This window comes from Onychostruthus taczanowskii, unplaced genomic scaffold (assembly GCF_017590055.1).
Source record: "Onychostruthus taczanowskii isolate IOZ18803 unplaced genomic scaffold, ASM1759005v1 scaffold43, whole genome shotgun sequence".
NCBI lineage: Eukaryota > Metazoa > Chordata > Aves > Passeriformes > Passeridae > Onychostruthus > Onychostruthus taczanowskii.
In genome coordinates, this window is record NW_024501792.1 from 466,798 (window position 1) to 491,794 (window position 24,997).

At 49.7% G+C, this 24,997-nt stretch overlaps 1 protein-coding gene across 4 annotated transcripts in view; it reads right to left on the reverse strand.

Annotated features, from left to right (window-relative positions):
* CADM1 (cell adhesion molecule 1) overlaps window positions 1-24,997 on the reverse strand; it is a 133,593-nt gene that overhangs the window by 5,666 nt on the left and 102,930 nt on the right. Inside the window, exons 7-10 of one of the 4 annotated variants that reach the window (XM_041413718.1) lie at window positions 22,271-22,443; window positions 18,554-18,625; window positions 9,706-9,738; window positions 4,912-4,965 (exon numbers count right to left, since the gene is read on the reverse strand). In XM_041413718.1, coding sequence (XP_041269652.1) covers window positions 4,912-4,965; window positions 9,706-9,738; window positions 18,554-18,625; window positions 22,271-22,443 — 332 coding nt within the window. The remainder of the gene's footprint in view (window positions 1-4,911; window positions 4,966-9,705; window positions 9,739-18,553; window positions 18,626-22,270; window positions 22,444-24,997) is intronic. The other 3 variants (XM_041413719.1, XM_041413720.1, XM_041413721.1) reach the window with 3 other exon arrangements.

Below are 24,997 nucleotides of genomic sequence, written 5' to 3' on the forward strand. Positions count from 1 at the left end.
GATCCTGGCCTCTCCAGCGAATCATCAGGAAATTTTCCTATTAGGGTTTTGTTTTGGGTTTGCTTGTGAATTTTTGTGGGTGGGGCAGAAAGGAGGGAAGGGCAGGGAAGGAAGAGACATCACAGCATGTTGTCAGCAACATGGCCCCTCAGGGCTACTCTGCAGCTACAGTGCACCTTGGCTGAACCGTTTTTGGGTTGATGCTTTGCTTGGCACCAAAGCACCTTAAAGGAAAACTGCAGCGGTAATGGTACAATCCACTTGCCAAAGCTGAACTCATGCAGCAAAAAAAAATCAATTTGTCTTCCCAAGTGCTGTGCTGCTCCCCCAGGGACTGGCATGGCTGAGCCCCACAACAGGGGATGCCAGGGTTTCATGGGATGCAGTGGTGGGGTTGTCTGCCCACGGTGCAGATCACTGTACAGCAGCAGCAGTGCTCCAGAGCCTCTTCGAAGGTGGCCAGGAACAGACTTGGCTAGCTTGAAATTTATTTTTGCTGATATTATTTTACCAACCACTCGTGTAATCAACAAAATAGTGATTACACTGCTGGAATGGCAAGTTTTCCTTTAAACAAAAAGTGCGGCTCAGCAAACAGCACATAGACAGGAGAGAAAGGGGTCTGGGACTGCTTCCTACTCATCACAGAACTAAGGAACTAATTCCAGAGGTTAGGAGCAGTACGGAGCAGATGCTGAGCTGGGGATTGTCCATCTAAGTATTGATAATCATCATCTCTGACTCACTCAGCTATGGGGGCTTTGAGGGACTCTCTTAAAAAGTGAATGTTCTAATGATCTCCAGGTAGAAACATTTCTGCCAATATAAGTGCTAAACCAGCTTTCCGTGGGCTCTCAAGAATAATGTTGGTGATGGTAAGAGCAGCACTCTGACAGTCTGGGTCAGGGCTTACACTGAGGTTTAGCAGAGGGAAGACTTCTCTGCTCCCAACTTCTCAATGAAAAGTTTCCACTCAATTTTATTTTAACAAGGCTTTAAATATAGATGTATCTATGAATATTCCACTCTTTTTGTCAGCAGCAGCGTCTCAAGAGTAAAAGCAAGACTGGCTTGGGCCAGGCTGCCTGTATTTTAGATCTCCTTTCTACCCACACTAACAGCTTCAGACTATTTGGGTCACACCTCTCCAGGTTTACCTTCAGCGCTCCCCACGCTCCCAGCAGCGGATCCCGCGAGGCTCGAGCGCCGGCTCTGGGCTCACCTTGGTGTCGGGAGCCCTCTGCACACACGAGGGCTGGCAAGGGCACTCTGCACCCCTCGAGTGCCCAGGGCCAGCAGCTCCTTCCAGGGACCTCCAGCAGCCGGGACGAGCCGGCCCCACCTCTCCAGTGCCCTGGCACCGCTCCTGGCATTGCTGCTGCTGCGAACTGCTCCTTCCCTGCGCGCCCCAGCACCCTCCCCAGCCTGTCCTGCTCTGATGTGGGAAAGCCCAGGTTTTATGGAACCCCTGCTGTGTGGTGCTCCTGACTCCTGTCCTTCCTCCTCACCTCCCTCCAGCTTCATTCTGTAGCCCAACTGCAATATTTTGGGGAATCTCTGGACGGCCCTGACCTTCCTCTATGTGCATTTCTGCTGTAAAAGCAGAGAACAGAGAACATTTTTATGAAAATGTAGTTAAGACATTATTTTTGGCACATCAGGATATACTGCTGCACTTGCACAAAAATTTACCTTCTATTTCTGGGTGAAAATGAATATCAAGCTCCTGACATTGGGCAGTGCAGGCTGAACTTGTGGGCAGGAGCAAGCTTATACACACTGACCCCAGTGCAGCTCCTGAGCTGCCCAGATGTGCAGGTAACATCTGCATCACCACAGGGGAAAGGAAACCTACGCCAACAGCTTTGAAGAATTCCTAAACAAGTGATCTCTTCTAAATCTTGTTATGGTTTAGTTTATTACATGATTATCACATCAATATTCCTGAAGATCCCACAGGTCACAATTTGGGTGCTTAATGGCCTTAAGTCACTTGAGCACTCCTGAAAACCTGGTGAGCCAATTATTCCTTTTCCCTGGAGGCAGGAAACATCAGGACTGCACTGACACCTCCCAAATGAATCTGAGGTCAATTCTTTTGCGGAATAAAGTTTTTGAAATGATAGAGCAGCACTAGAGGTTGGACTTGGCAGGGGGTGCTGGTGGAAGAACAGGCTGCCGTTACTCTGTGAACACTATAAAGCACTTAGCCACGACATGGGAGGACAGAAATCACTGCCTGTCCATGACAGGATGAGCAATAATGTTATTCATTCCCACAGCGTGGCAAGGAGCAGGCTACCCCTCCTCAAATTTATTGAGGGGCCGTTAAAGAGCAGCGTTAACCTGCCTGTCGTATCGTAATTGAATTTGGTGTAATTTAAACCAGAGAAATTTGAGGAGTTCATCCTTCTTCAATCAATAAGCTCCCCTTCAGCGACCCATTTCCAGATCGCTTCATAAAAAATAAGGCGCTTTGTTTGAATGGATGTGCTCACCACGGCAGAGCTCAGAGCTGCACGGCTGCTTCCCCGCACTCCTGCATGGATAGGGGAGCCCCGCTCGCAGCCACCAGCATCCCCTCCGCACAGCTGCTGACTGGTTTTGGTTCCCTGTTTCACAGGAGGTGCTGATGCTCTGCAGCAGAGCCTGGAGAGCTCGGGGAGTCCCTGGAGCGCCGTGCCGGGGCCCGTGGCAGTGTCTGTGTGTGTGCACACGCGTGCACAGGAGTGCACAACACACACACACACGCACGCTCAGGTTTGCCCGGCGCTGCAGGAACCCTGCCTGCCGGTCTGTGCCAGGCTGCAATGAGGAACTGAGAGGTGCCAGGCCAGCCCTCTCCGTACCCTCAGGGCTCAGGACGTGAGGAACAAGAGGAGGATTGCGAGAGGCACGGACACACAGAGCTCGGCCGGTCGGAGCGAGCGCGGCTCTGGGCTCGGGCTACCTGGGCGGGAGGCAAGGGATGCGTTACTTAATTGCACAGTCGGCAGAGCCTCGGTTGAAGCTGTGGGTGGGACAGATGTACCTGGAAGGAACAGCACACTGAGCAAACACGGCAGCACCCCCACGCCCGCCACGCCAGGGTCTCCTGTGGGGGTGGGCTGGTGCCCTGCATCCCTCAGGGTGGTGCCCAGGGCTCCCAGGGCTCTGGCTGGAGCGGAGGGCGGCGTTCCCCACGGAGCTCAACTCCAGCACTCACCTGAACCACCCACGTGCTGACCCCGGGCCAAAAACATGACCTGGCTTCAGTCTCCTGAAGCCACGGGGCAGAGACCACTCTGTCTGTAGCAGAGAAGGGGCTGGGGCTCTCTCTAGTGCCTCCCCCATACCTGACCCAGTATGATCCTGACCACACCCGACCAGGAATGGTCACCCTTTGGGCAGGCAGGAGTAACCTAAAGAGCAACAAGCAAAATTTTGAAATTCTTAGGGAAAAAATCAGTAGCCCAACCAGATGCTCCAAAAAGGCTGCTGGGCAGCACATGACAGGTGCTCACTGTGGGCAGTGGCTCTGCCTGAGCTGTGTTCTGTAGAGGTGGGGGAAATTTTGGCTTCCATTCCAGACTCAGAAAAAGGACTACACTGAGCTGTGTGCTCTGGGAAAGGTGTGAGCCCCTCTGGGCAGCACAGACTGGGGAGCAAAACCCATTCTGGGCAATTCCTTTGAGGAATTTTTTCAGTTTCTTCTCTTCATTCACCAAAAGGTGTATTTTTCCTTTAAAAATAGAACTTTAAAAAGTAAAAGAACTTAGAGCAAAACAATTTCCCCCATCCACTCAGGGACGTTCACCAGAACCCTGGTGCATCTTACCTATGGGATCTGTCCCAGGCCTGCAATAATAATTGTTAGCATTGCTCAGTGTTAGAAAACATCCAGAATGAATCCATCATTTCTGACCTCTTGGCCACAGCACACCTGTAGTGGCTTATGGGATGAGACGTTCCTGATTTGATTGGGTGAGAGGGAACCATTTGATGGAATAAGATGAGGACTCAGGGGTTTTTTGGTGTATTTTTTTTGCTCCATGCTGAACCCCTGAGAGGAACAGCACTGGGCTCCAACCCCCTGGGCTGGGCTCTTCCAGGGGGACAAATGGCTGCTCCTGCCCTATGGCCAGGACTGTGCACCTGGAGTGGCTGGATGCAGCCACAGAGCCCGGCAGGTACCAGGAGTCTGCAGGGATGCTCTGCAAGGGAGGGGGGGACCAAAAAAAATACAGGTGCATTTCTATAAGAAAACATGAAAAACAACGATTTAGGTTTGTACCACTGGTACAGGCTCTGCTCTGAATGCGCCAACTGCATCCACTGAAGATGCTGTTATGCTTTAATCTCAATTAGCACTAATTGGCAAGGACCAGCTACGAGGATGCATTTATGGCCCTTTCAGTCCAGTGTGGATAAAGAGAGGCTTGAACCATTTACTTGGTTTGGCCTTACTGATGAAACAACCAGCTCCTTTTTACTGCCAATCTGATGTTGGTGTGATGAGGAATCCCCGAGCAGCCAAGGGTTAGTGCTGGCCACCTCTTTTATGGGGGGTTTCACACAACAAGGCAGAGTCAAGTGTTTTACAAACAAAGATTCAACTCAACCGGTCTCCAATTCAGTGTTCAAAAAATCCCAGCCAGGAGGGAACCACAATGGTCAGCCTCGGTGCCCTGCACCTCCTGCCCTGAGGATGCCACACAGAAATGGGTGCCAAAATAAAAAAAATAAATAATAATAAAAAAAAAAGGGAGGAGAACCCCAACAGAAAGGAGCGCGCTTCCAAGCTGCAAGAGCATGGGGGGAATGGCTGCACCATAGCAACTGCACAATGCAACATGGCCAGGATGCAGGAATCAGAGTGGAACCAGTGTCTAGCGAAGGAGAGCAGCGGGTTACCTACGGGCTAGCCCTTACCTGAGAGATCCCCATAGTCCAGCTCCTCGGCCGAATTGGGCAACTGAGTAAAGCCTTACAAGTAAAAACAGACTCGTTTTTCTCTGCGTTTCTCAAGCGACAATAAACAACACACTTAAGAACTGAGGATGAATTTCTTGAGGGGGAAAAAGAGAATGCGTCAGTCACTTGCCACCGTCTGCCGGTGCGGGCAGAGCCATCGTGTGACACCAGTGCAATCGTGGCCTTTATTACAGACAGAAATGCTCCTCGCTCTACACTGTTGGCACACGAAACATGGTATTGAGACCACTCATAACAGCATGCAGAGCCCCCAGACTCTGCCTTTCGGCCGTCACGGGGACAATTTCCCAATTTAGTCCAGGCTGATTTCAGTCCTGCACACAGAGAGCAATGGAAAACTTGCCTCCAATTTTGCAACCAGTCCAATTAGTTTTGGTCATGGTGACAAGTCAGGACATTTACCAATGACAAAATATGAATCTTGTGCAGTGCATGTCATGGCCTGTTTGCAGGCTGCGGGCTGCGTCCTCTGCCAAACTATCGGACAAACCGGCTTTTTTTCATTTGCCCAAATGTGATGGATTTACGGGAAAAGCATCTGTCCTCAGAGCTATAAAGCAATCAGGCAGCCAGCGCTGTCTGTGAGGGCATTAGTGCTGCTTGGTTTGGGAGTCTGAGGAAGTGCTGGGGTCTGCAGGCAGAGCATCTCCAGGGGTGGACATCCCAGCACCAGCGACAGGGCAAACCAGCGCCGGGAGGCCACCCCGACTTACTGAAACGTGGGGTGGGACAATGTTGGGCTGCCACTGCCAGGACTCACTCTTGCTGCTGGCCACTAAAAGCAAATGCATAAGCAAAGAAAAAAAAATTCCCATGAAGAGATCCCGCATCCCTGGGCACTGGGGAACCTGGGATTGGCAGCTCATGGACTGCCACCAGAGCTGACTCTGTTAAATAGCCAGGCTGTGAGTGCAGTATGGTCAATGTGCAGACTTGGCCCCACTGCAGAGCAGCAATATGAGTATTTTTATATACACACTGCCCTTTAAAAATGAAACTCATTTTCAGTAAATGGTTTTTAAATACATCAAATCACCAGGAAGCTACGTTGGTATTACCTCCTGAAGTGGCAAGCCATTTAGATTAATAGCAGGAAATATGCTTGTGTGCCACTCTTGGGTTTCAGGGAGTCCTTTTCAGATTTTCAGGAGCCTTTTTCCTATAAATGATCTATAAATACAACAGTTGACTCACAGAACCATTGGCCATGCAAAGCTGCACTTGGCAGAGGAGCCTTTCAACTTTTCTCTCTCCAAAATTGCTTCTGTAGAGAGTTCCCTTTTAAGGAACTACATTTTCTCGCTGATGAAAAAGGGCAATGTTGCATTTTTTATGAAGGAAAAAAAAAATCCTTTTCAGACTAAAATTTGCAACAATTCCACAATTCCATTTCTCCCTGCACCTGGGACACTCACAAATGCCACTGGCCAGTGTTAAAACCTGTTGTGAGGCATTTAAATAGATGGTAAATTACTTCTTGATTTTTCTCATTAAACTTTCATACTGGCCACTAAAGCCCCTTCTTTTCACTTCTGAGGGGATGAACTCAAAGTCTGCCACTGCTCCTGTCAGAGAAATGAAAGGGAACTTTTCACTCTGCTCCACTTCCCTGGAAATGATAAATCCCCGGAAGGCAGAGCCGGCACGGTGAGCACAACAAGGTGCTCACACAAGGACCAGGCACCCCGGGTATATTTAGGTTTCTGTGGGCTCCCACGCTAGATCCAGTTTTTCAGGAAAAGCCAATTTCTCTCCCATCTCAGGCTCTAAATAAGCAATTAGGGATTCCGTTTCATGCCGCGCGCGGCGGCGCCGCGCAGACCCGCAGCGCTGTGATGTTTTATTCAACCGCCCCAAGGATGGCAGCTGTAAAACAGACTGAGGAACGGATTCTCTATTAGCTGCACGTTTAAGTAGGGCATTTCCAAGAGGGAAGGAGGCAGCTGGGCTAGCAGAGCTGCTTGGGGATGGCAGTGTAGAAAGCCCTTGTCTGTGGCACCGGGCAGGACGCACGAGTGGCCGGCACTCTGGTGCAGCCGGGCTTTGGCTTCAGCCAAGCAAAACTCATTCTCAGGGGCTGAGCGCTATCAGGAAAAGGAACAAGAGCGTAACACAACAGTGTTACCTATTCTTGTACCAAACCTGCTAAGGCCACAATTAAAAACCCACACAGGCCTTCAGGGAAGGGTTTCCAGCCTGTAAAATAATTTACCTGCTGCATTATGGGCCAAGTATTTTCTTATCACTCTTCATTTGTGACTGGGGTGTTTTCCTTATTTGAACCTTCACTCCAGGCTTCTTGCTTTGCCAGCTTTAGAGAAGGCTTTTCCAAATGGCTCAGAATCCTACCTTTCCATGGGAATCAGCAGAAATTCTGCCTGTGCTGAGGCAGCATTGCCTGGTTCCTGCCTGGCCGGGGGAGTGGGGAGCAGCCCTGAGCCCCCCATTGCTGGGCAGGCAGAGGGGTGGACAGGGCCTGAAGCACAATGCCCTGTGTGGACAGAACCCACATCCTGGGGATCACTCTGAGCATTTAGAGCTCTCTGCTTACAACAGGCTAAGGGCAGAATTTGGAAAAAAATGGACACAAGGGCAGTGTGTCCAAGGGCATGGCTGCTTAGAGATGTTCTGCTTGTATCAGGGGCAAACAGGAGCCGGGCATCTCACCTGAGGGGCTCCACGAAGGCTAGCACCTTGTGAGGGCTGAGCTCTCTGGTCACCCAGGGGCAACAGGGGCCAGGACATCAAAAACTGGTACATTGATTATGGCAGGGAGAGGGGCAGGGAGGAAAACTGAAAGGGCGTGGCAGAAAAAGCGCTTTTTCCCCAGACTGAGTGGCGCAGACACTCCAGGTTGTTACACTCCTGGCTCCACTGAGTTCTGCCCATATTCCAGTTCAAACAGTGGGACCTGTGATTTCAGCCCCACGGGCACCCTGACCCCACGGGGGCACACCGAGAGGGAGGAGGGCTGAAGCTGGGGAACCCCAGCTTCGTGGGGTGCAGCGGAAGCACAAGCCTTCCTGCCGGCCATGACCATGCTGTTATTGGAGCTCTGGCAATGAACAGTGCAGAGAAAGGAGAAAGTGCATCAGAAAATTCACAGTTAAGCTCTCATTTTTCAACAAAAGAGTTAACAACGTTCGTGCGTTAGGTCACTCATGCATCGCTGCCGTCAACTCCATTCCGTGAGGGAACAGGAATGGCAGGGCCTTGGCTACTGCTGGGACATGCACACACACACAGGACTCCTTCCCCCCAGTCCTCTAGGATACACTCCAAAACTTTAAATGGCTCAAAACCCTCCTTCCCCGATTGAAGCATTGTGCTGGCTCCACACTGGCCTTACATTCCATTTTCTTTGCTAGCAAGCTCTTTTTTGGGTTGGTTTTTTTTTCTTTTGGTCTTTTTTTTTTTTTTTTTTTTTTTTTTTTGGTGGTTTTTTTTTTTGGTTGGTTGGTTTATTTTCTTTTTTCTTCCCCCAATTCATTTTAAATTGTTTTTGGAGAAAATCCATTTGGCTGTATTCATGCCCATGCATTTCTAGTCATTCACAGACATGCTCACTCCCATCGGACATCAGAAAGAACAAATGGCCAACATACAGAAACACCTGGTATACTCCATACACACTCCAGCAACACAAGCTTGGAAAGAAATCCAGAGTCTTCACGGGAAAAGCACCCCACAAGGGCAAGCAGGGGGGAATTCAGAACAAACTGGCTGGTTTTAAGGCAGGAAAGTTTGTGGCAGCTCGTTTGACTGGGATAGGTTGTCATTTCAGCTGGCCACCTCCCTGGCAGTGATCCTCCCCATGGAGGGGAGAAGTCCTCAAGTTGAGAACAGGCTTTTTATGGCATCCTCAGAACAAAAGAAAAATAAGGAAAGACGCCTCAAGGGGAGCAGGCAGCAGCTCTGTGCGAGGGATTTCTGTCAGTAAAAAAAAATCATGTCAATTTATCGGAGTCAAAAGAAACTAGAACAGCAAAGTCCAACGTGGATTAGCTGTAATTAAAAATTGTCAGAGGTTTTGGTTCTTCAGCTGAAAAGTAAGCTTGTGCCAAAAAAACGGGATGCTCAACTTCCAGCCTGCAGCGCGTACGTAGGCTCGCCGGGGAATGCAGGAAGCTCAGGAAGCTGTCAAGCTGTTAGCTAGACTGCCTCGAGCAGACGAGAAGGGTTACTTTGCTAGACTGCTATGCTGAGAGGAAAGTGTTGCTATTTGTTTTCCCAATCTCCTTCTGCAGTGTAATAACGCAAACTTCCCTGCCGACCTTGGAGGCGAGCGCTCCTCTGCGGAGCATCCCAGAATCCCCAGTGCTGCCCTACGCCAGCAGAGCCGCTGGATACCCTCTCTTAAAAACTAACTCAAAATGCGAGAAAAATGCTCAAAAATCTAAAAGAAAAAAAAATTATATCTTTTTCATGTGTAAAGTGACTCTCTTAGTCAATGGGTGGAGAACCAATTGGCATTGCTTGGACCTGGATGCCACTTCCACGGGGCTTGTGCTTGCCTGGCACCAGGATGATCACCTGGGGAGCTCACAGCAGAAATGACAAGAGCAGACAGACTTTCCAGCCTTAGAACCCATGTTGTATTTATGAGATGAGTCCACCCGAAACACAGTTTTCCCTTGAAGACTCCAGTTCCCTTTTTGGCCTCCCCTTCCCAGGCTTGTCTTGCCACTCAGCAGCGCTGAGAAATAAGATAAACAGGAATGTGATACCAACCGTGAACTGCCGGTTCTGTCGTCGCCGTTGTGTCTACACACGGGAACAGAGGATTGGAGGAAGGGAAGAAACAGGAGGAACAGCATGCAAAAAAAGGGAAAATGGAAAAAATGGAACAGATAATATATGAGCAAGCTTTCAAAGAACATTGCGTGACAAGCAATAATAAAATGAAAGGCAAAAAGCATTTGAAGTGAGTTGCACTGTTTAGAAGACATGCCTCCAGTTCAAAAGCTATGAGCCTGAGGAAAACAGTAAATTTTTCTCTTTTTCCAGGTCCTTGCCAGAACAATTACTGGTGGTTGCAAAGTTAGGGGAACAGGAGACAGGAGAGAACACCGACACCAACGGTTTGGTTGGTGGGGACAAAACAGAAGCTCCAGAGCAGGATGAAGAGCTGAGGCTCGGCACGTCGCTGTTACACACTCAAACACTGCCTCATCAGAGCACCATGGCCAGGGAACAGCCTGCTCCTGCCTCTCCTCCAGCTTCCCAGCCATCACCTGCATGATGAACCATTTTTGTCAGCAAAAAAGGGGTTCTAGAACTGGCAACAGTGGACAAACATCACCAGACCCTCTGCTGGCTGAACAGCAATGGGTAATTAAAATATCCTGGATGTTTTTTTGCTGGTTAGTCTGAAGCTGACTCTACTCCGTGTGGACTACATCACACTGGAAATTTCTTGGGGGGCACTGCCGTGCCAAAGGAGAGATGCTTTGTCTCTTCCAGGAGTTTGCAACAGGCAGTTTTAAAAGACTGACCAAATCTGAAGGCTTTTACTGACAGTTATTTCCACCAACAGGTCTAACCCAAATGTAACCACATTACCCAATTTACGGGCTTATTTAGTCGTTGGAGGCCGTTTACTTTCCATTTGGAGGCAGGTATTCTGTGGCAGGGGTCAGTGGCTGGAGCGGGCAGGCTCCCCAGAACGTGTCACTGGAATAAATCCCTGGAGCCAAGGGCTCTGCCTGGCTGGAGGCAGGCAGTGTTTGAGTGAGCAACAGCGTGGTGAGCAGCGCTGCACCGCGTGTCCTGCACAGCAGCCCGGAGCTTGGGTTTTGCAGCAACGACAGACAATTCACAGCGGCGTTTCCCCTCGCTGACATGCTGGCAGACAACCCGGGGACAAGGCCCCTGCACGGGCAGAGGCAGCAGTGGGAAAAAGAGGACCTGTTTCTTGGCAATTTAGCTGAGGACAGCCCAGGGCTGAATTCCTGAAGCAGCAGCAAAGACAAGGATCATACAAGGAATACACAATACTTACAGATACAAGGTCTACATGCTTTAATTATGGAAGCAAAACAAATAAACCCTGCACAGTTTAACAAACTGCACCAAGATTTGCATAACAGATTATCAAGCCATCATTAGCCTGTTTCCACTGCCAATGTAGGCTGTTCTCATCTTGGCAACCAAATCTAAGGCACCCTCAAGGAGGCCAGCCCTTGTTCTCCTGCGGGATCTCTGGGGGCTGCAGGGGACACCTTCCAAAGCCACGAGGAGACCAAGAGCAGGGCTTTGCTTTGGTTTTGGGTAGCAATCCCCATTTGTTTTAACCAAGCAAATGGTGGAAGGGGAAATGGTGGTGGAGGTGGGGGGAAAGCCATTGTTTAGAAGGGGTTGTAAAACTGAGTATTAATTCCTGAGTTAGCATCTTGGCATCTATAAATAGTCTCAATTTACTGTCTTCCTGAAATAAAAAAAGTTATGTCAGCTTTTACAATAAATAGAGAATCTGCTGGAAGCAAACTTGTATTGATGTGCTGGAAGAGATTATTAGTCAAGAAACAGTGCAAACTGGACAGTGCATCTCGCTTCCCCGTCCGGGGACAGAGACCGACAGGTTACACAAAATAAAGTTCTCAAGCGGTTGTAAGTGCGAACAAATATCCACATCAAACAACATGTTGGCTGCAGCTGGAATGACAAAGTTATGATTAGCAAATGGTTTGGATGGTTGCAATAGGAAACACAGACCGGTTAAAGTTTAGAGTGAGCTCTCGGGGAGTCCTGTCCAGTCCCAGTCTTCTTTGGGAAGAAGGACTGCACGCACCGGAACGGCCCCGTGTGCAGGACATGAACGTGCTGACACTGGAGTGCTTCTACAGCATCACGTGGCACAGAGAAAACAGTCACTGGTGCTTTGGTACCAAATCAGTGCATTCCTGTACATCCATGTGTGTCCTGCCCTGCCTCTGCCACTCCTCACCCGGGAAGGGACATCCCAGCCCTGCCATGCTGCTGCTCACACAACACGGAACTTTAGGCTGGACTGGCTAACTTCAAAGGTGCTTTTCTGAGTTCTGGGTTTGTGCTACCAGCTTCTGCTTTGCTTTCAAGAACAGCCACACTTCCGTGCCAGAGCAGGCACAGCACCCCAGGGATCAGCCTTCTGCCCCATGTCCTGCAATAAAAACCATCTCTTCTCCTCAAATGCTGACCAACAAGAAGTCTTTGATACACTCCTGACTTAACTAATGTTGACCAAAGCCAAGGAAAGGCTCTGCCATCACAAAAAAGCGTCCTACGCCATCAACCCGAGGCTGATAGGTATCATTTAAAATGGAGAGCTGGTGATGAAGGGGCTGGTTTACCAGGTGCAGCAAAGCCAAGAGCCATCAACATGCTACACGATCACCCAAGGCTGAGAGGTATAATTTAAAATGGAGAGCTGGTGATGAAGGGGCTGGTTTACCAGGTGCAGCAAAGCCAAGAGGATATAGAAATCACACAACCAAACAGACTCAACTCAACATCAGATTTTCTATCTTAGCATCAAGGCTTCTCTTCCCAATGTCAATCAGGAAGAGAACTAAACATGCTGCTCAGAAAAAGCAGAACAATGTTAAGGCCTTCCAAAATCTTTGTGTACAAAAGCTCCTCAGAGGCCTGGTTTATAGTTACAGAAGGTACCCAAAGGAGTTACCACTGGCCTCTACAAAGCTGCAAATTCCACTTTATTGGGATTTCTGTGTAGCACTGGCTGTGAGAAATAAATATCTGCCATCTAGGACAACTCAGATGACACCCAAGCTCTAGGCACTTACCACCCCATTAGGCAGCTACGCAAGGGCACACACACATATACACACACGTATTTATAAAATCACTGCATGGAGGCAGCTGGGCAACATTTCTCAGAGTTATGAGCTCCACTGCTGAGCCTCCTCGTTTTCTCAAATGGATTCTCTCCAACTTCAAACTGTTTGCAGAGTGTGACAGACCAGGCCCTTTAAACTTGGCCGTAATTAGTCCACAGCCTCAAACAGAACAAGCACGATGGAGGAATATTAAAACCCCAGCAGCAAAATTAAATTCCCCTAGTTGAATGCTGCAGCTGCAGTGCTGCAGCCTCGCAGAGGTACTCGGTGCTGGGGCTGAGGAGCACACACAGAATTACAGCAGCACATCCACAAAATAACGGCAAAACACGCTGCTGCCTTTTAAATTTAAAGAGGCTTTAGCAAGTATAGATACCCATTCAATATATTGCTTTTAAAATTGCTTTCTGAACTGAAACCAAAAGCCAATCTGATCCCTGATGCGTGGAGCTCTTATTCTTCCCGATTTTCCAGACTACTTCACGTGTACTGACCGGCGCGAGTGTGAATTCCTGCACCTCGCTGCCTTCGCAGCAGCCTGGGGGAACAGCATGCAGCACTGCAAACGGACCCCTGCTTTGGTTCTGGTCCTTGGGGCTGATGAAAAGGCCTACAAAACCTTTCCCTGGATGAAGCTTCTGTGGGACACCAGCACAGATGTCACATCCCCTAGCAATGCCTGAGCTGAGGGGTGACACGGCTCAAACACCAGAGTGCAGCGGCCCACCATCCTCTCCCTCAGCTCAGCCATCCTCTCCCTCACCACACGTTCCTCCAAGGATGGATGGAGATGTTCTTTGCACTCCTGAGCCCCCGATCTGCTCTGTACAGCACTGCAGGTTGGCACTGAGTGCCCCGGTCCAGGCGTGCTGCAATGGGCCCCGGGGACAGCTTGGTTAGCAGACCAGATGTTTCACAAAAATCATCACAATCTCTATGGATGTTGTGTGTGACCAGAACAAAAATAGCCTGAAATTACCACAGTGGCTCCAGCCATGCTTTTGCATGTTTCTCCATACAGATTTGAGAGGATTTGGGTTTGATTTCAAGCCCAAGCTAGCACACAACCCACGCTTCTGCTCAGCAAGATGATGGTTTGTGCACTGCTCATGCTGTGTCACCAAAAGCAAGGCCACACATGACAGGTCCTGCCTGCTACTGGCTGGACATGGGACCGAAAGACTGAATTTTATTTCATTTTATTTCCTGTCCCAGGCCTCTCAGCTCTGCCTTTAGCCCCTTTAATGCAGACACATCCTGGATGAAAATGTCAGAAAGGCGAAGAATCATCTTTAAATTAACTTGACATTTTACCAGGGACAAGCAGAACCTTCAGCGGAAAGCAGAAGTTAAATAATAAATAATTTGGGGGAACAAATCCCTGGGCTGCGTCCCTGCAGTGGCACTAGGCACAGGAACATGCCACAGCTCAACACCAGCCTGGGAATGCCGAGCAAACCGGGAGCTCTCCTGCTCCTGCTGACGCTCCTCTCCCGCTGGCATCTCCATGTGGGCATCTCCACATCCCCGGAAAGGCCAGAGACTGTGAGAGAGTCCAGCCAGCCGAGCTGAAGCTGAGCACTCTGAGCTGGCTGGGCAGTAAATGTGTTTGTACAATTAATTCCACAGCGAGGTCAGCAGCTGCAGCAGCCCCAGCAGAAGTGGCCGCACCTGAGCCGACGCCGCGCCCCTGACAGGACGCGGTGCTTCAGTCATCCCCACGCTGCCTCCCACAAACACACTGCAAGGAAATCTGACAGGAGCATGACTGGGACTGCATTCTTCCTGCCCACCAGCCACTGGGATTACTGCTGGGATAAACCCCCTGCAACTGCAGCTTTTCACACCCCAGGCTGTGGAAAGGACAAACTCCTGCTGAGGATAAAATAATTTTTCTTGTTTTGAGGAGGTTTTTCGACATGTGAAATGCTCTGAAAACCTGCAACTTGTTTTTGGTCACAGAGTCCACATTTCCACGTGCTATTATTTTTAAAGCACCTGGGATGACACAAAGGTGTGCCACTGTGGGTGACAGGAGAGTTCCACCACCATGTGCCCCTGCTCAAGAGCTGATACTCCAACTTTCTCAGGAGAAAGTGCCTGCCCCTGTGGGTGACAGGAGTTCCACCACCATGTGCCCCTGCTCAAGAGCTGATACTCCAACTCAGCATAAATTCTCAGCTCTAATTTGGAACTCACTGCACACCTCCTAGCCAAAGAGAGCTTGCTCCTGCTGGTACAAATCCTGAGCCTCAGGAAGGAACTCAGAGCTGGTTCCACAGGGTGGGCTTGGTGCTTTCCACATGCATTCACTGAAGGGGCTGGAGCACCTCTGGGAATTCTGAAGTGAAAACCACAGCCTGCAATGTTACAGCCCCCTGAAATACACACCCACACCTGCTACTCCAAGGGATCAGTGGGATTTAAAATATGCTCTAAATGGGTATTCCAGGGGGGACATCAGGAGCCCCCAGCCTGCTGCTGGTGCTGATGCAAAGGATGGTGAGCAGTGCAGGGCTGGCAGCACTGGCAACCTGCACGTGTCACCCCCAGGTCTTCACCAAAAGCGCTGCCAAGACACCCGTGCAATTCCACCTGTGGAGAAAGCCTGGGAAACGCAAATGTGCACCTATGAATGACGAGTGGGTCCTGGGAGGAGGGTGTGCCAGGCAGCTGTGGGGAGGCTGGGACAGGCAGGTGAGCCTGAGATGAGGGCTGGGCTGTGATTAAGGACCTTTATTTCCCAGGAAACAAGAGCTGCCCGAGCCCAGCATTTCCAGGAGTGACTCCAGGGTAATTCAAACAGTGCTGTTTGCTCTGCTGTATCGTATTGTACATCTTAATGAAGAAAGCCACAAGGACAATTTAACTGATAACAAAGGGCTCGGCAGTGATAACGGCTGGAACACCAAAGGATGGCCGGAATATCAATGTTGCTGGAGGATACGTGGAAAAGATCAAGCTGTCACGCAGGAAATCTTTTCAAGCACCTACACTAAAGTGACAGAGGGAAAGCTCTAAAGGTTGTGGTGTCTGGAAACTTCACTGCTCAGCTTGTCCTTCACTGGAGAATGCATCAGGTCAGCTTTCCAAGAGCTCCCCCAGAAACTCCCTGAACCAATAAATCAAAAGGACAATTCCAAGGGCAGAATTTTCTAGGGTCACCTGCTAGAAACTGCTTCAGTGCAGCCTCTTTCCCCATGTTTTATTCAATTAAAGCAAGACAATTGTTTTTCAGAACTACTCCATGGTTCCAGGGGACACGAACTATGTCAGGGTTATACTAAAAGTAGGGGGAGAAAAGCAAAACAAAGCAGATTTCAAACCCACCTCATCCTAAGTATTGGATTCCACTGGGCTGGCTCCAGATGCCTGGACTGCCAGCAGCTCAGAGAACACCCTGCTGTCTCCCACCTCTCCTCTGTCAGACGGGAAGAACGCTGGAGCATTTGGGTGAGGATGGGAATTAAGGTATCAGGTGTCTCTCAAGGCTTTGAAAAGTGTTCCAACACTACTCTGTCATGTAATTCTAGAGATTATGTTAATATGACCTAATTTCTTCCAGCCACAAAGTCTCTTAACTACTGAAGGGCAGAAGTTGGTGTGGCTCCACGCTCCTGAGCACTGACTGGAGAGGACACACACACACATCTCTGCAGGACAGAGGGAGGAGAAGCCTCAGCTGCTCTGGGTGGGAAAAGCACACTGAACTCATGGGCAGAGGATGGTAAGACACATGTCAAGAAGACTCAGTGCCAGGGAAGAAAATAATAATTTTCCTTATCAGCGTTAGTAAGTCTTCTTCCGACAAATGGCGAGCAGGAACTGCTGGAATCAGGGAGCAATATCACATCATCACTTTTCCAGCCTCCTCAGCAGTTCAAAGGCAACACAGAAAAGCATCAAGAAGGCAATGGAGACCCATTGGGTTCTGCCACCACAGTCTGGGATCCTCCAGCACTGCAAACCAAGGTGAAAGAACAATGTTGGACAGCCACGTGCTCCTTACCCCAAGGGACCTCTGCCAGGCTGATGACACGGCCATTTCCAACTGCAAGAACCATCTCTTTCCCCTTCTTATTTTTAATATAAAAAACCTGGAAAGCTATGTGAAGGAAATCCCAAAGGCTACTGAGCATCCACAGCCAAGCCACAGCACTTGCAGCAGGACAGCAACCAACCAAACTGCTGTTTATTGGGAAGAACCAAGCACTGCTGTGGAACCTGACACAGCACGTGAGGACAAGCGAGGACAGCACAGGCTTTGGAAGGCAGTGCTGGGGCAATCCCCGAAATGACAGGCTGATAACAACCCAGTTCCCAGAAAAAGGACACTCATTAAGGTTTGCAGGCACCAAGATTAACTGAAGGGGTTATCCAAGCATCAAGACACATTGTTCCATTTAGCCTTCCAAAATTCACTGAAAGCACGAGCAATTACCGTCAAAGAAAGAAACCTGTGAGCGCGTCCAGGTACAGCCTGTGGGACACACGGCCGAGCTCCTCCGCCAACAGCTCTCAGGGAGGCTTTGAGAAAGCTTCAAACCTCCTCTGAAACAAAAGCGGGTTAAGTCTAGAAATCCAAAACTGGGAAAAGGGAGAGCCCATCACCAAATGGCAAGCACCCCGGGCTGGGTGCCTGGAGCTGGGGTGGCTGGCGGGCACCTGCAGGGAGGAAGCAGAGCGTGGTGAGGACAGCCAGGGCGGTGCTGGCCGTGTTAGGGCACCTTGGGAGAGAGGCTTCACCGGCGTCTCCGTGCCAGCTGGGCCTGGCTTGGGTGCAAAAACCTCGAAAGGAAAAGAAGCCACGAAACGCCCTGGGCAGGGTGGTGAGAGTCAGCCGAGCAGCGTCATAAAAGCAAATAAAACGTGAAGGCATTTACACAAGGGGTGGTTTACAGCAACAGTAAACGTTGTGCCATTAGCTATTCAATGGTCCATCCTCACCTGCCGTTTGTCACCTCTGCCTCAAATGAAAAAAAACCAAACCAAAACCCACAAAAAGCAGCAAGCAAAAGCAAAAGCAGCGGTTGGAAGAGGAAAGGTCAGAGAAATGACAATGTGAATGGTTACAAATAAATCAGAAGGGTTTTCCTGATGAGTCAGGTCTGTGACGAGGTATGAGGATGTGTCAGAGAGGTGTCATGATCTTGCTGGTTGTTTTTATTCATCTTTTCTTGCAAGACACAGAAAATCTCACAAGCTGAAAGGCAGCTCCTCAAGAAGGGGCCTATGGATGGCATTCACACAATAAAAATGACTGGTGGAATTCCCTTTTCTGGGAGAGTGAGGGAGGAGCTTATCACAGAGAAATACCAACATTTTGGCACGAGAAAAAGCATCTGGAGTCACATCAGGTGAATTGAACTGCCCAAGACCAAACTTTCTATAAATTGCTCAGAAACTGATACTGACGGGATGGAGGCTGAAATGACTGCCTGTGCTAAGGGAGCTCTAAGGCTTTTGGAATCCTGCATTTGAAGTACCCAGTGCTGGCCACCAGTAACTGAATTAATCACTTTTCCTGCCATGACAATTCCCACATTTCAGGAACACCCACACCCACAGCAAGGACTGTCTGGCACGCCAGGGCTCGTGCTGTGGGTGGGCGTATTTGAGGGAAAAAAAAAAATACTGCAAGCGACTGGTTTGTTGTTTTTCCCCAGGCTTCATGCTCTGCTTATACACATAAAAGACAATAAACATTCAGGACATTTCCAATGGTTATGAAGGTACCATACCTGTGATGGTGGTAGGGATGGTGGTGGTAGTGGTGGTGGTTGTTGTGGGAGGAGGGATAGTTGTGGGGGGATCTGGATAAAATATAAAAAGGAAAATAATAAAAAAGCAAATTAAGAAAAAAACCAAGCAGAACACAACAGCGGTCAATCGTGATCAGAGGAAAACAAGGATGCTAAGAAGCAGCGTGGGGATGGGAACCCTTCCTTGGCTAAATCCCAGGGGGGAGCCCAGCAGGGACAGCGGGGCCAGATCCTCCGCCCACGCTTACCCAGGCTGGAGAACCTGGCCCCAACCTCTCCCCACCTTCTGCCTTCTACAATGCTAAAAAAAATAAACAAAACCCAGCATAAATTAGTCAATGAGAGAGAGAAATGGAATGGGAGAGGCATAAGGAAAATAAACTGCACGCTTTCCACAACAAAAAGACCAGTTTGCACATACAAGGAGACACGGTGGTGCTTTGGTGGTTGTCTACGGATACATTTGCAAACCCAGGTGGGAGGGCTGTGTGAGAGGCCCTGCTGTGCTTCACAGCCTGAACATTAACAGCACACGAGCAGATTTTACTGTCTTCCCAGGGCCGTGAACCTCACTGCTCTTCCTCTATGAACACACGGCAGCAGGATGTTAAAAACTACTTCAAAGACGGCAAGGGATACAGAGAAAGGAACAACACATTGCTGAATAGCAATTTCCAGGTATGAGGAATTCCACCAAGATCTTTCCATTAAAAAAAAAGTCAATATTTTTTCTGACAGTTTCAGTTGCACACGCTTGTTTTTGCTACTAGGGCATCGTTAATGAGATGTTTCTCTCTGTGACCATTTCTCAGATGGACTGGACCTGTTGAGATTCAAACCCTGCTGCTCGTCACGGGATTGATGTTACACACAGGGACACATCCTTATCAAAACTATCGGGCAGGAGAAGGTAGATATGAGAAGATGTAAAAGAAAAAACATGTATCAATGCCCAGATGATCAAACTGAATGCACTAAGTAGTCAGAAAGACTTTGAACTACGGATTCATTCGGCAATAATAGAGCACGAAACCTTTCATGGGCTTTTGATTTTAGGTTTCCTCCGTAGCACGTCAACTGTTCCTCACTAACACATCTGCTACTCTTTTATCTCTGAGCAAGCTCCCTTGGATCCCCTAATTAAGATATCTGAACTTTAATTATATACTGCACCATTATTATATTCCATCCAACTTCCCAAGAGTTAAGGAGCATCACCTCATGGTTCGCTGTGCTATGAGCAGTCGCTGCCTCTCCTCTGCATCCCAAGGATCCCAGCCCCTGTGCTTCTCTCTCACTCCTGACCCACACACCTGCTGGGAGCAGTGGGGACCCTCCCAGCTGAGGCACAGCAGCACTGGGGGAAGGGCCCCCAGACTCACACTGAGCCTGGACTGGCTGTGCCGTGGGCTCTTTCTCCATAAAAGCAAAACAAAAGAAAAAAAAGTAAAAAAAAGCTGTAGTGCTAATGGAGCTGGAAGTTTCTAGCAATGTATCTGCCCACGCCCACGGGGACAAAAAACATAAAATGAATTTGAGGAATGAGCATGTGTCCAGTGTGTGTCAGTGTGATTACACATCCCCATCCCAGGTGGGCAGCTGGGGAGGTGCTGGGCACAGCTCAGCTGCTGAAGCCACGTCGAACCCTGGACCTGCAGAGATGTCCCTTGCAACGGGACTGCCTGAATGCTGCCTCTCCTGGGGCAGTGCCAGACCCTGCTCCGTGTCTGCAGCCCCCAGCTCCCACCCTGACGTGGCCTGGGAGCTCTGCATGAGCAGCCACAGCTGTCCTGGAAGGGCCAGCGAGGCACAGCCTGCCCCAAGGCTCCCTCTGTGCCCACAGAGACGTGGCTGCACAGACACAGAGCCCAGTGCTGCTGGGGAACTGCCTGATTTCGTGGGGAAAGAAGCCACGGGTCAGAGGTGCAAGTGCTCCACCACTGAGCAGGGTGAGACCCCCATGCTCAACTTCCCCTCAGCAGCAGCTCCAGCTGGGCTTGGGACCAGGTTTCAGCTGATGGCCACAGCCCAACCACTCCCTCCCCACTCTGGACCTCTCCTTTTTAAATCAAGAGTTAAAAGGATTCCTTGTGCTGTCCAGAGTGGCAGAGCCCAGCAGGATGGTCCCAAACGTGCAGGAACTGGAGGGGATGGGGTGTGTAAAACCCTTCTCTGCCCACGAGCAGCCCTCCTCTACATGGGCAACATATCTACCAGATGCCTAAGCTGGAACCCACAGTCTCCATCCCCTGGGAACCTGCATCTCCTCCCAAGTAATGCTATCCTGGGTCTCCTCCTGGGGATTTAATCCCAAGAGGAAGCAACCCCAAGGAAGTCCTGCGCTGTCTGTTCTCGCTCACACCCAAAATGCAGAGTAACTATGTGAGATCTCCCATGAGCTCTAAACCTCAGCTCAGTAATGCTGGGGAGGTCCCCCCAGCCCTGCCTTGGCCCAGGATGGGTACACAGAACTATACCTGCCCCACAGCTGCTTTATGGCAGCAGCTTTCACGTCTCCATCTCGTGGGGAACTGCCTGTGTCCTATGCCAACAGCTTTGCTCTCTGCCACATTGGGTGTTTCTTTCAACAGTGATGTAAACAAGTGGGGTTTTTTATACTGTGAGCATGCAAATTACCAATCACAAATGCCTATCTGACTTCATTTTGTAAATTAAGAGTCTTGTGGAGTGAGAGACACTAGAACAACTACCTATATGATGGGGCACATGAGCTGTGTATAAGCTCAGAGCTGTCACTACCTTGAGTCTTTAGGCGAGTTCCAAAGACTGGGCTTAAAATCACTCTTTGGAGAGGTATGAGAGGTTCTCCACTCTTTGACTGGATCAGAGCAACTGCCAGAGAGCTCAGACTGCAGAGCTTCAGGCGGCTGCTGCATGGAACAAACTTCAAACCGAGTTTCTGTCCCATCTGAGTGGAACCACAGCATTGCTCAGGTCAGACAAGACCAAGACCCACCAGGAACTCGGCCCAGCCACACACAACCGCCCTTGACAGAGAAAGTTTAAATATGCAGCCCAAGGAACAGCTCATCATTAAACTGGGGGATCGGTCTGGAAGTCCCTCCTGAATCTCCATTCCATGCAACACCTCATGGCAGGAGCATGAGGCTCACAGCAATGCCAAAGTAACGCAGAGGAAAGGAAGAATTAAAGCAGGTACTTAACAGCGCTTTAAAAGATGCTGAGGCATGTTTTAGTGTCTGCCCAGCCACACAGACAGGCTGAAGGCACCTCATTCCTCCAGTTTATTTACTGTTTTGTAATTATCTGGGGATGCTGGCTGGTTAACTCGCTAGCGAAAGGCTCAGAACCCCTCAGACCATTGTTCAGGCCACCGGAGGAGGCGTTACCAGAAGGACAAGAAATCATTGAGAAGTCCAAGGAGAACTGCACAGTTCTCCCCACGCCCCTGCTCTGGCTTTTCCTTAGGCTTCACCTGGCAGCACGGGGTGGGAGCTGCCCAGAGCTGGGACAGGCTCTGTGCCCGATGCACACAGCGAGAGCCCCAGCAGCACCCAGCGCCTTCCCAGCCCCTGCCCCAGCCCAGCACAGCGTCGGGAGCTGCCTGCAAATCTGGCATTGAGCAAACGTTAAGTTCTGTCACAGCTTTCCGAGCAGGGCATGTTGCAATTACGTGTAAACGAGTCTAGAAGAACGGTGGTTTTTCTCACGTACCGTATACAAACAGCATGTAATCCGCATGTGATTTCCCCACCGCGTTGGAAGCCTCACAGCGGTATGTACCATTATCTGTTTTGTTTAGGTTACTAATGAGAAGGTTTGAACCAGACACTACAACGTGTTGAGGCATCTCATCATCTACTCTTAACCACCTCATGTCCGTAGGCCTACAGAGGAGGGAGAAAAAGAAACAGTCACATTACTATTTTCCTATGGTCAAGATGGCATCTTCAAAAGTTCATCCACAGACAGAAAGCCCAAACCAAGAAAAACTGTAAAGAAACAACACATACTTTTTTGCACTACTCAAGCCCAGATGCTGTCAGGCTTCCTCAATTTAAATCTATTTAAACCCAACAGGAAACTGTATCCAGAGCTTAAATTTTCTGAAAACACTAATGCAAGCAGGAAGAAAGTTCATTAGTGGTTAATCATTCGCTTACTCAGCAAACCTGCAAGCTCTGAGGCTACAGACTCAGTGTTCATCCACGGGGTGCTCTGAGGGCAGAGCTGGACAGCAGAACAAGCACGGTTTTGTCAAGTTTGAACCCTTGCACGAGCTGCCAGGGACCTGGTGACCTCAGCAGGGGCTGTGCTGTGCACTGAGGGAGTTCCAGCCCTTCTCCTGTCCCCCAGCCCGTCTGGCAGCCCCCTCTGGCACCCCACACTGATGGAACCCACGTGGGCAGGGGGTCTGCGTCGTTCAGGAAATGAAATGAGCCTGGGTTGTTAGAGCTGGTAAAGATTGGAAGCAGTGAAGGGCTTTGGGGGGAGGTCTTTTGACTCTGTGGGAGTTATTAGCATCTATTATTACTATTCTGTCTTTAAGCAGTGGTGAGGGGACAGATCAGCTCTTTCTTAACAAGAAAATTCCAGCATTCTTCAGGCCACTCAACTCCTCTTAAAGGGGAGTTTCCTGCAGCACAGCACTCCTCAGCCTGCCTGGCTCCAAGGCTGGCAAGTGGGACTTCACGTTGCCAGAGGTATCCCACGGCTCAGGCTCTGCCCTGGGTCCAAACAGTACATGACAGCCATGATGCAGAAGCTCCTGATGCTCCAACATCCCCGCCGTGCTACTGCATGGATCCAGCACCAAGCAAACTCAGCTGGGCACTGGCTGGCTGGTTTTGGACGTGGGCTTGGTGTTCTGTCCCTCGCTGCCTTGGAATCGGCACACGAGGCACAGAGTGGGCAGCAGAAGCTCCTGAGACAGCCCAAATGCAGTTTAACTTCAGTATGGGTGGGAAGGGTTTGAATGCTCCTGGCTACAGTTTTTAAAGAGCTCCTTGTGCTGTGGAGTCCCAGGTGGTACACGACACAGTAGCTGCTGCTCAGAGAAGTGTGTCCCTGGATGCCTCACAGGTGACCATTTCAGCATCCTCCCACTTATGTCATAGTTTTAGGGAGCTGTATCTAATCTAACAAAATATCTGTATTAATATCAAATAGAAATTTCTCCTCTCTAGTCTCTTTTCCCTCTGAGCTTCCTTCCCCCAATATTTATGTTGCCAAATTTTGCAGAGAAATTACTTTGCTTAACTGGAGAAACGTCCCCCTTCATCTGAAACCTCTGTAAAAGATTTCATGAAACCTCTTTGTCTTAAAAAGATGGAGCCAAACCCAGCTCATTATTTTACTGTGTATTTTCTTAGCTTTGGGAGACCCAGGTGAAGTGACCTAGAGAAGCCAATTCCCAGCACATCACCAGCACCACGAAACGTGCAGCGGCAAGCTGCCAGGGAGATGTGTCTGTCCTATTTAACATGGGAATGTCTTACTCATAGCCTGCAAGGAAAAAATGTAGAGAAGCCTGTTCATTAGATTCCCAGCTGATAGCAAATGGGAGGCACTGCAGGTACCCAGGGGAGCAGGAATGCAAAGGGACTTGGCAGGCTCTGAGCAGGGAATAGCTACTAAACGGAATTCAGCAGGGACGTGCCAGCCTCTGATGCACAGGGAAGGGATTGGCCTCGTGCCGAACAGAACAAACTGGGGAGTGGGAATCAAGCAAGTACTATGGCAATCAAGAAAATACTGTGGAAGGGGATGGAGGCTACCAGGGAGGATGAGGGCAGCCTGAGCCTCCTCAGCGCTGGGTGCCTGCCCTGCCCACAACGCCGAGCTGGACGGGGTCCAGCTCCCCACGCCCCAGCTCTGGGCACGCTGCCAGGGAGGCACTGACAGATCTCAGGAATGTTTGCAGAAATCTTATGGACATGATGAAAATAAAGAAGGATAGTAAATACTTGACAGCCATAAATCCAAGTGGAAGAGAAAGTATTTTGAAAAAAAATAAAGCCGACAAAACTTAAATTAGAACAGCAATGAAAGTGTGAGAAAATCTACCCTCCCTTGCCAGGATTTTCCTGATGCATAAATTTCTTCAGCTGCCTAAGAAAGCCTCAAGGGCTTGGCAAGAAGAGGAGAGAGAGTAAAAACTGGTATTCTATAAAAACCACACGGGGCACCAAGGGGGAGGAAAACCATCACAGAGTCAGTACGAGCAGAAGGATGGACTGCCTTACCTGGGGATCCATCCCACTTCCCCAAGGGCTCAGTGCCTGCGGTGCCAGGCTGGCAGCCATGCACCAGCACCTCCAGGGGCCACAACTGCAGCCCCCAGCCTTGCTTTTGCAGATTAACCAAACCCATGATTATCATCCCACTTCCCCAAGGGCTCAGTGCTGCGGTGCCAGGCTGGCATCCATGCACCAGCACCTC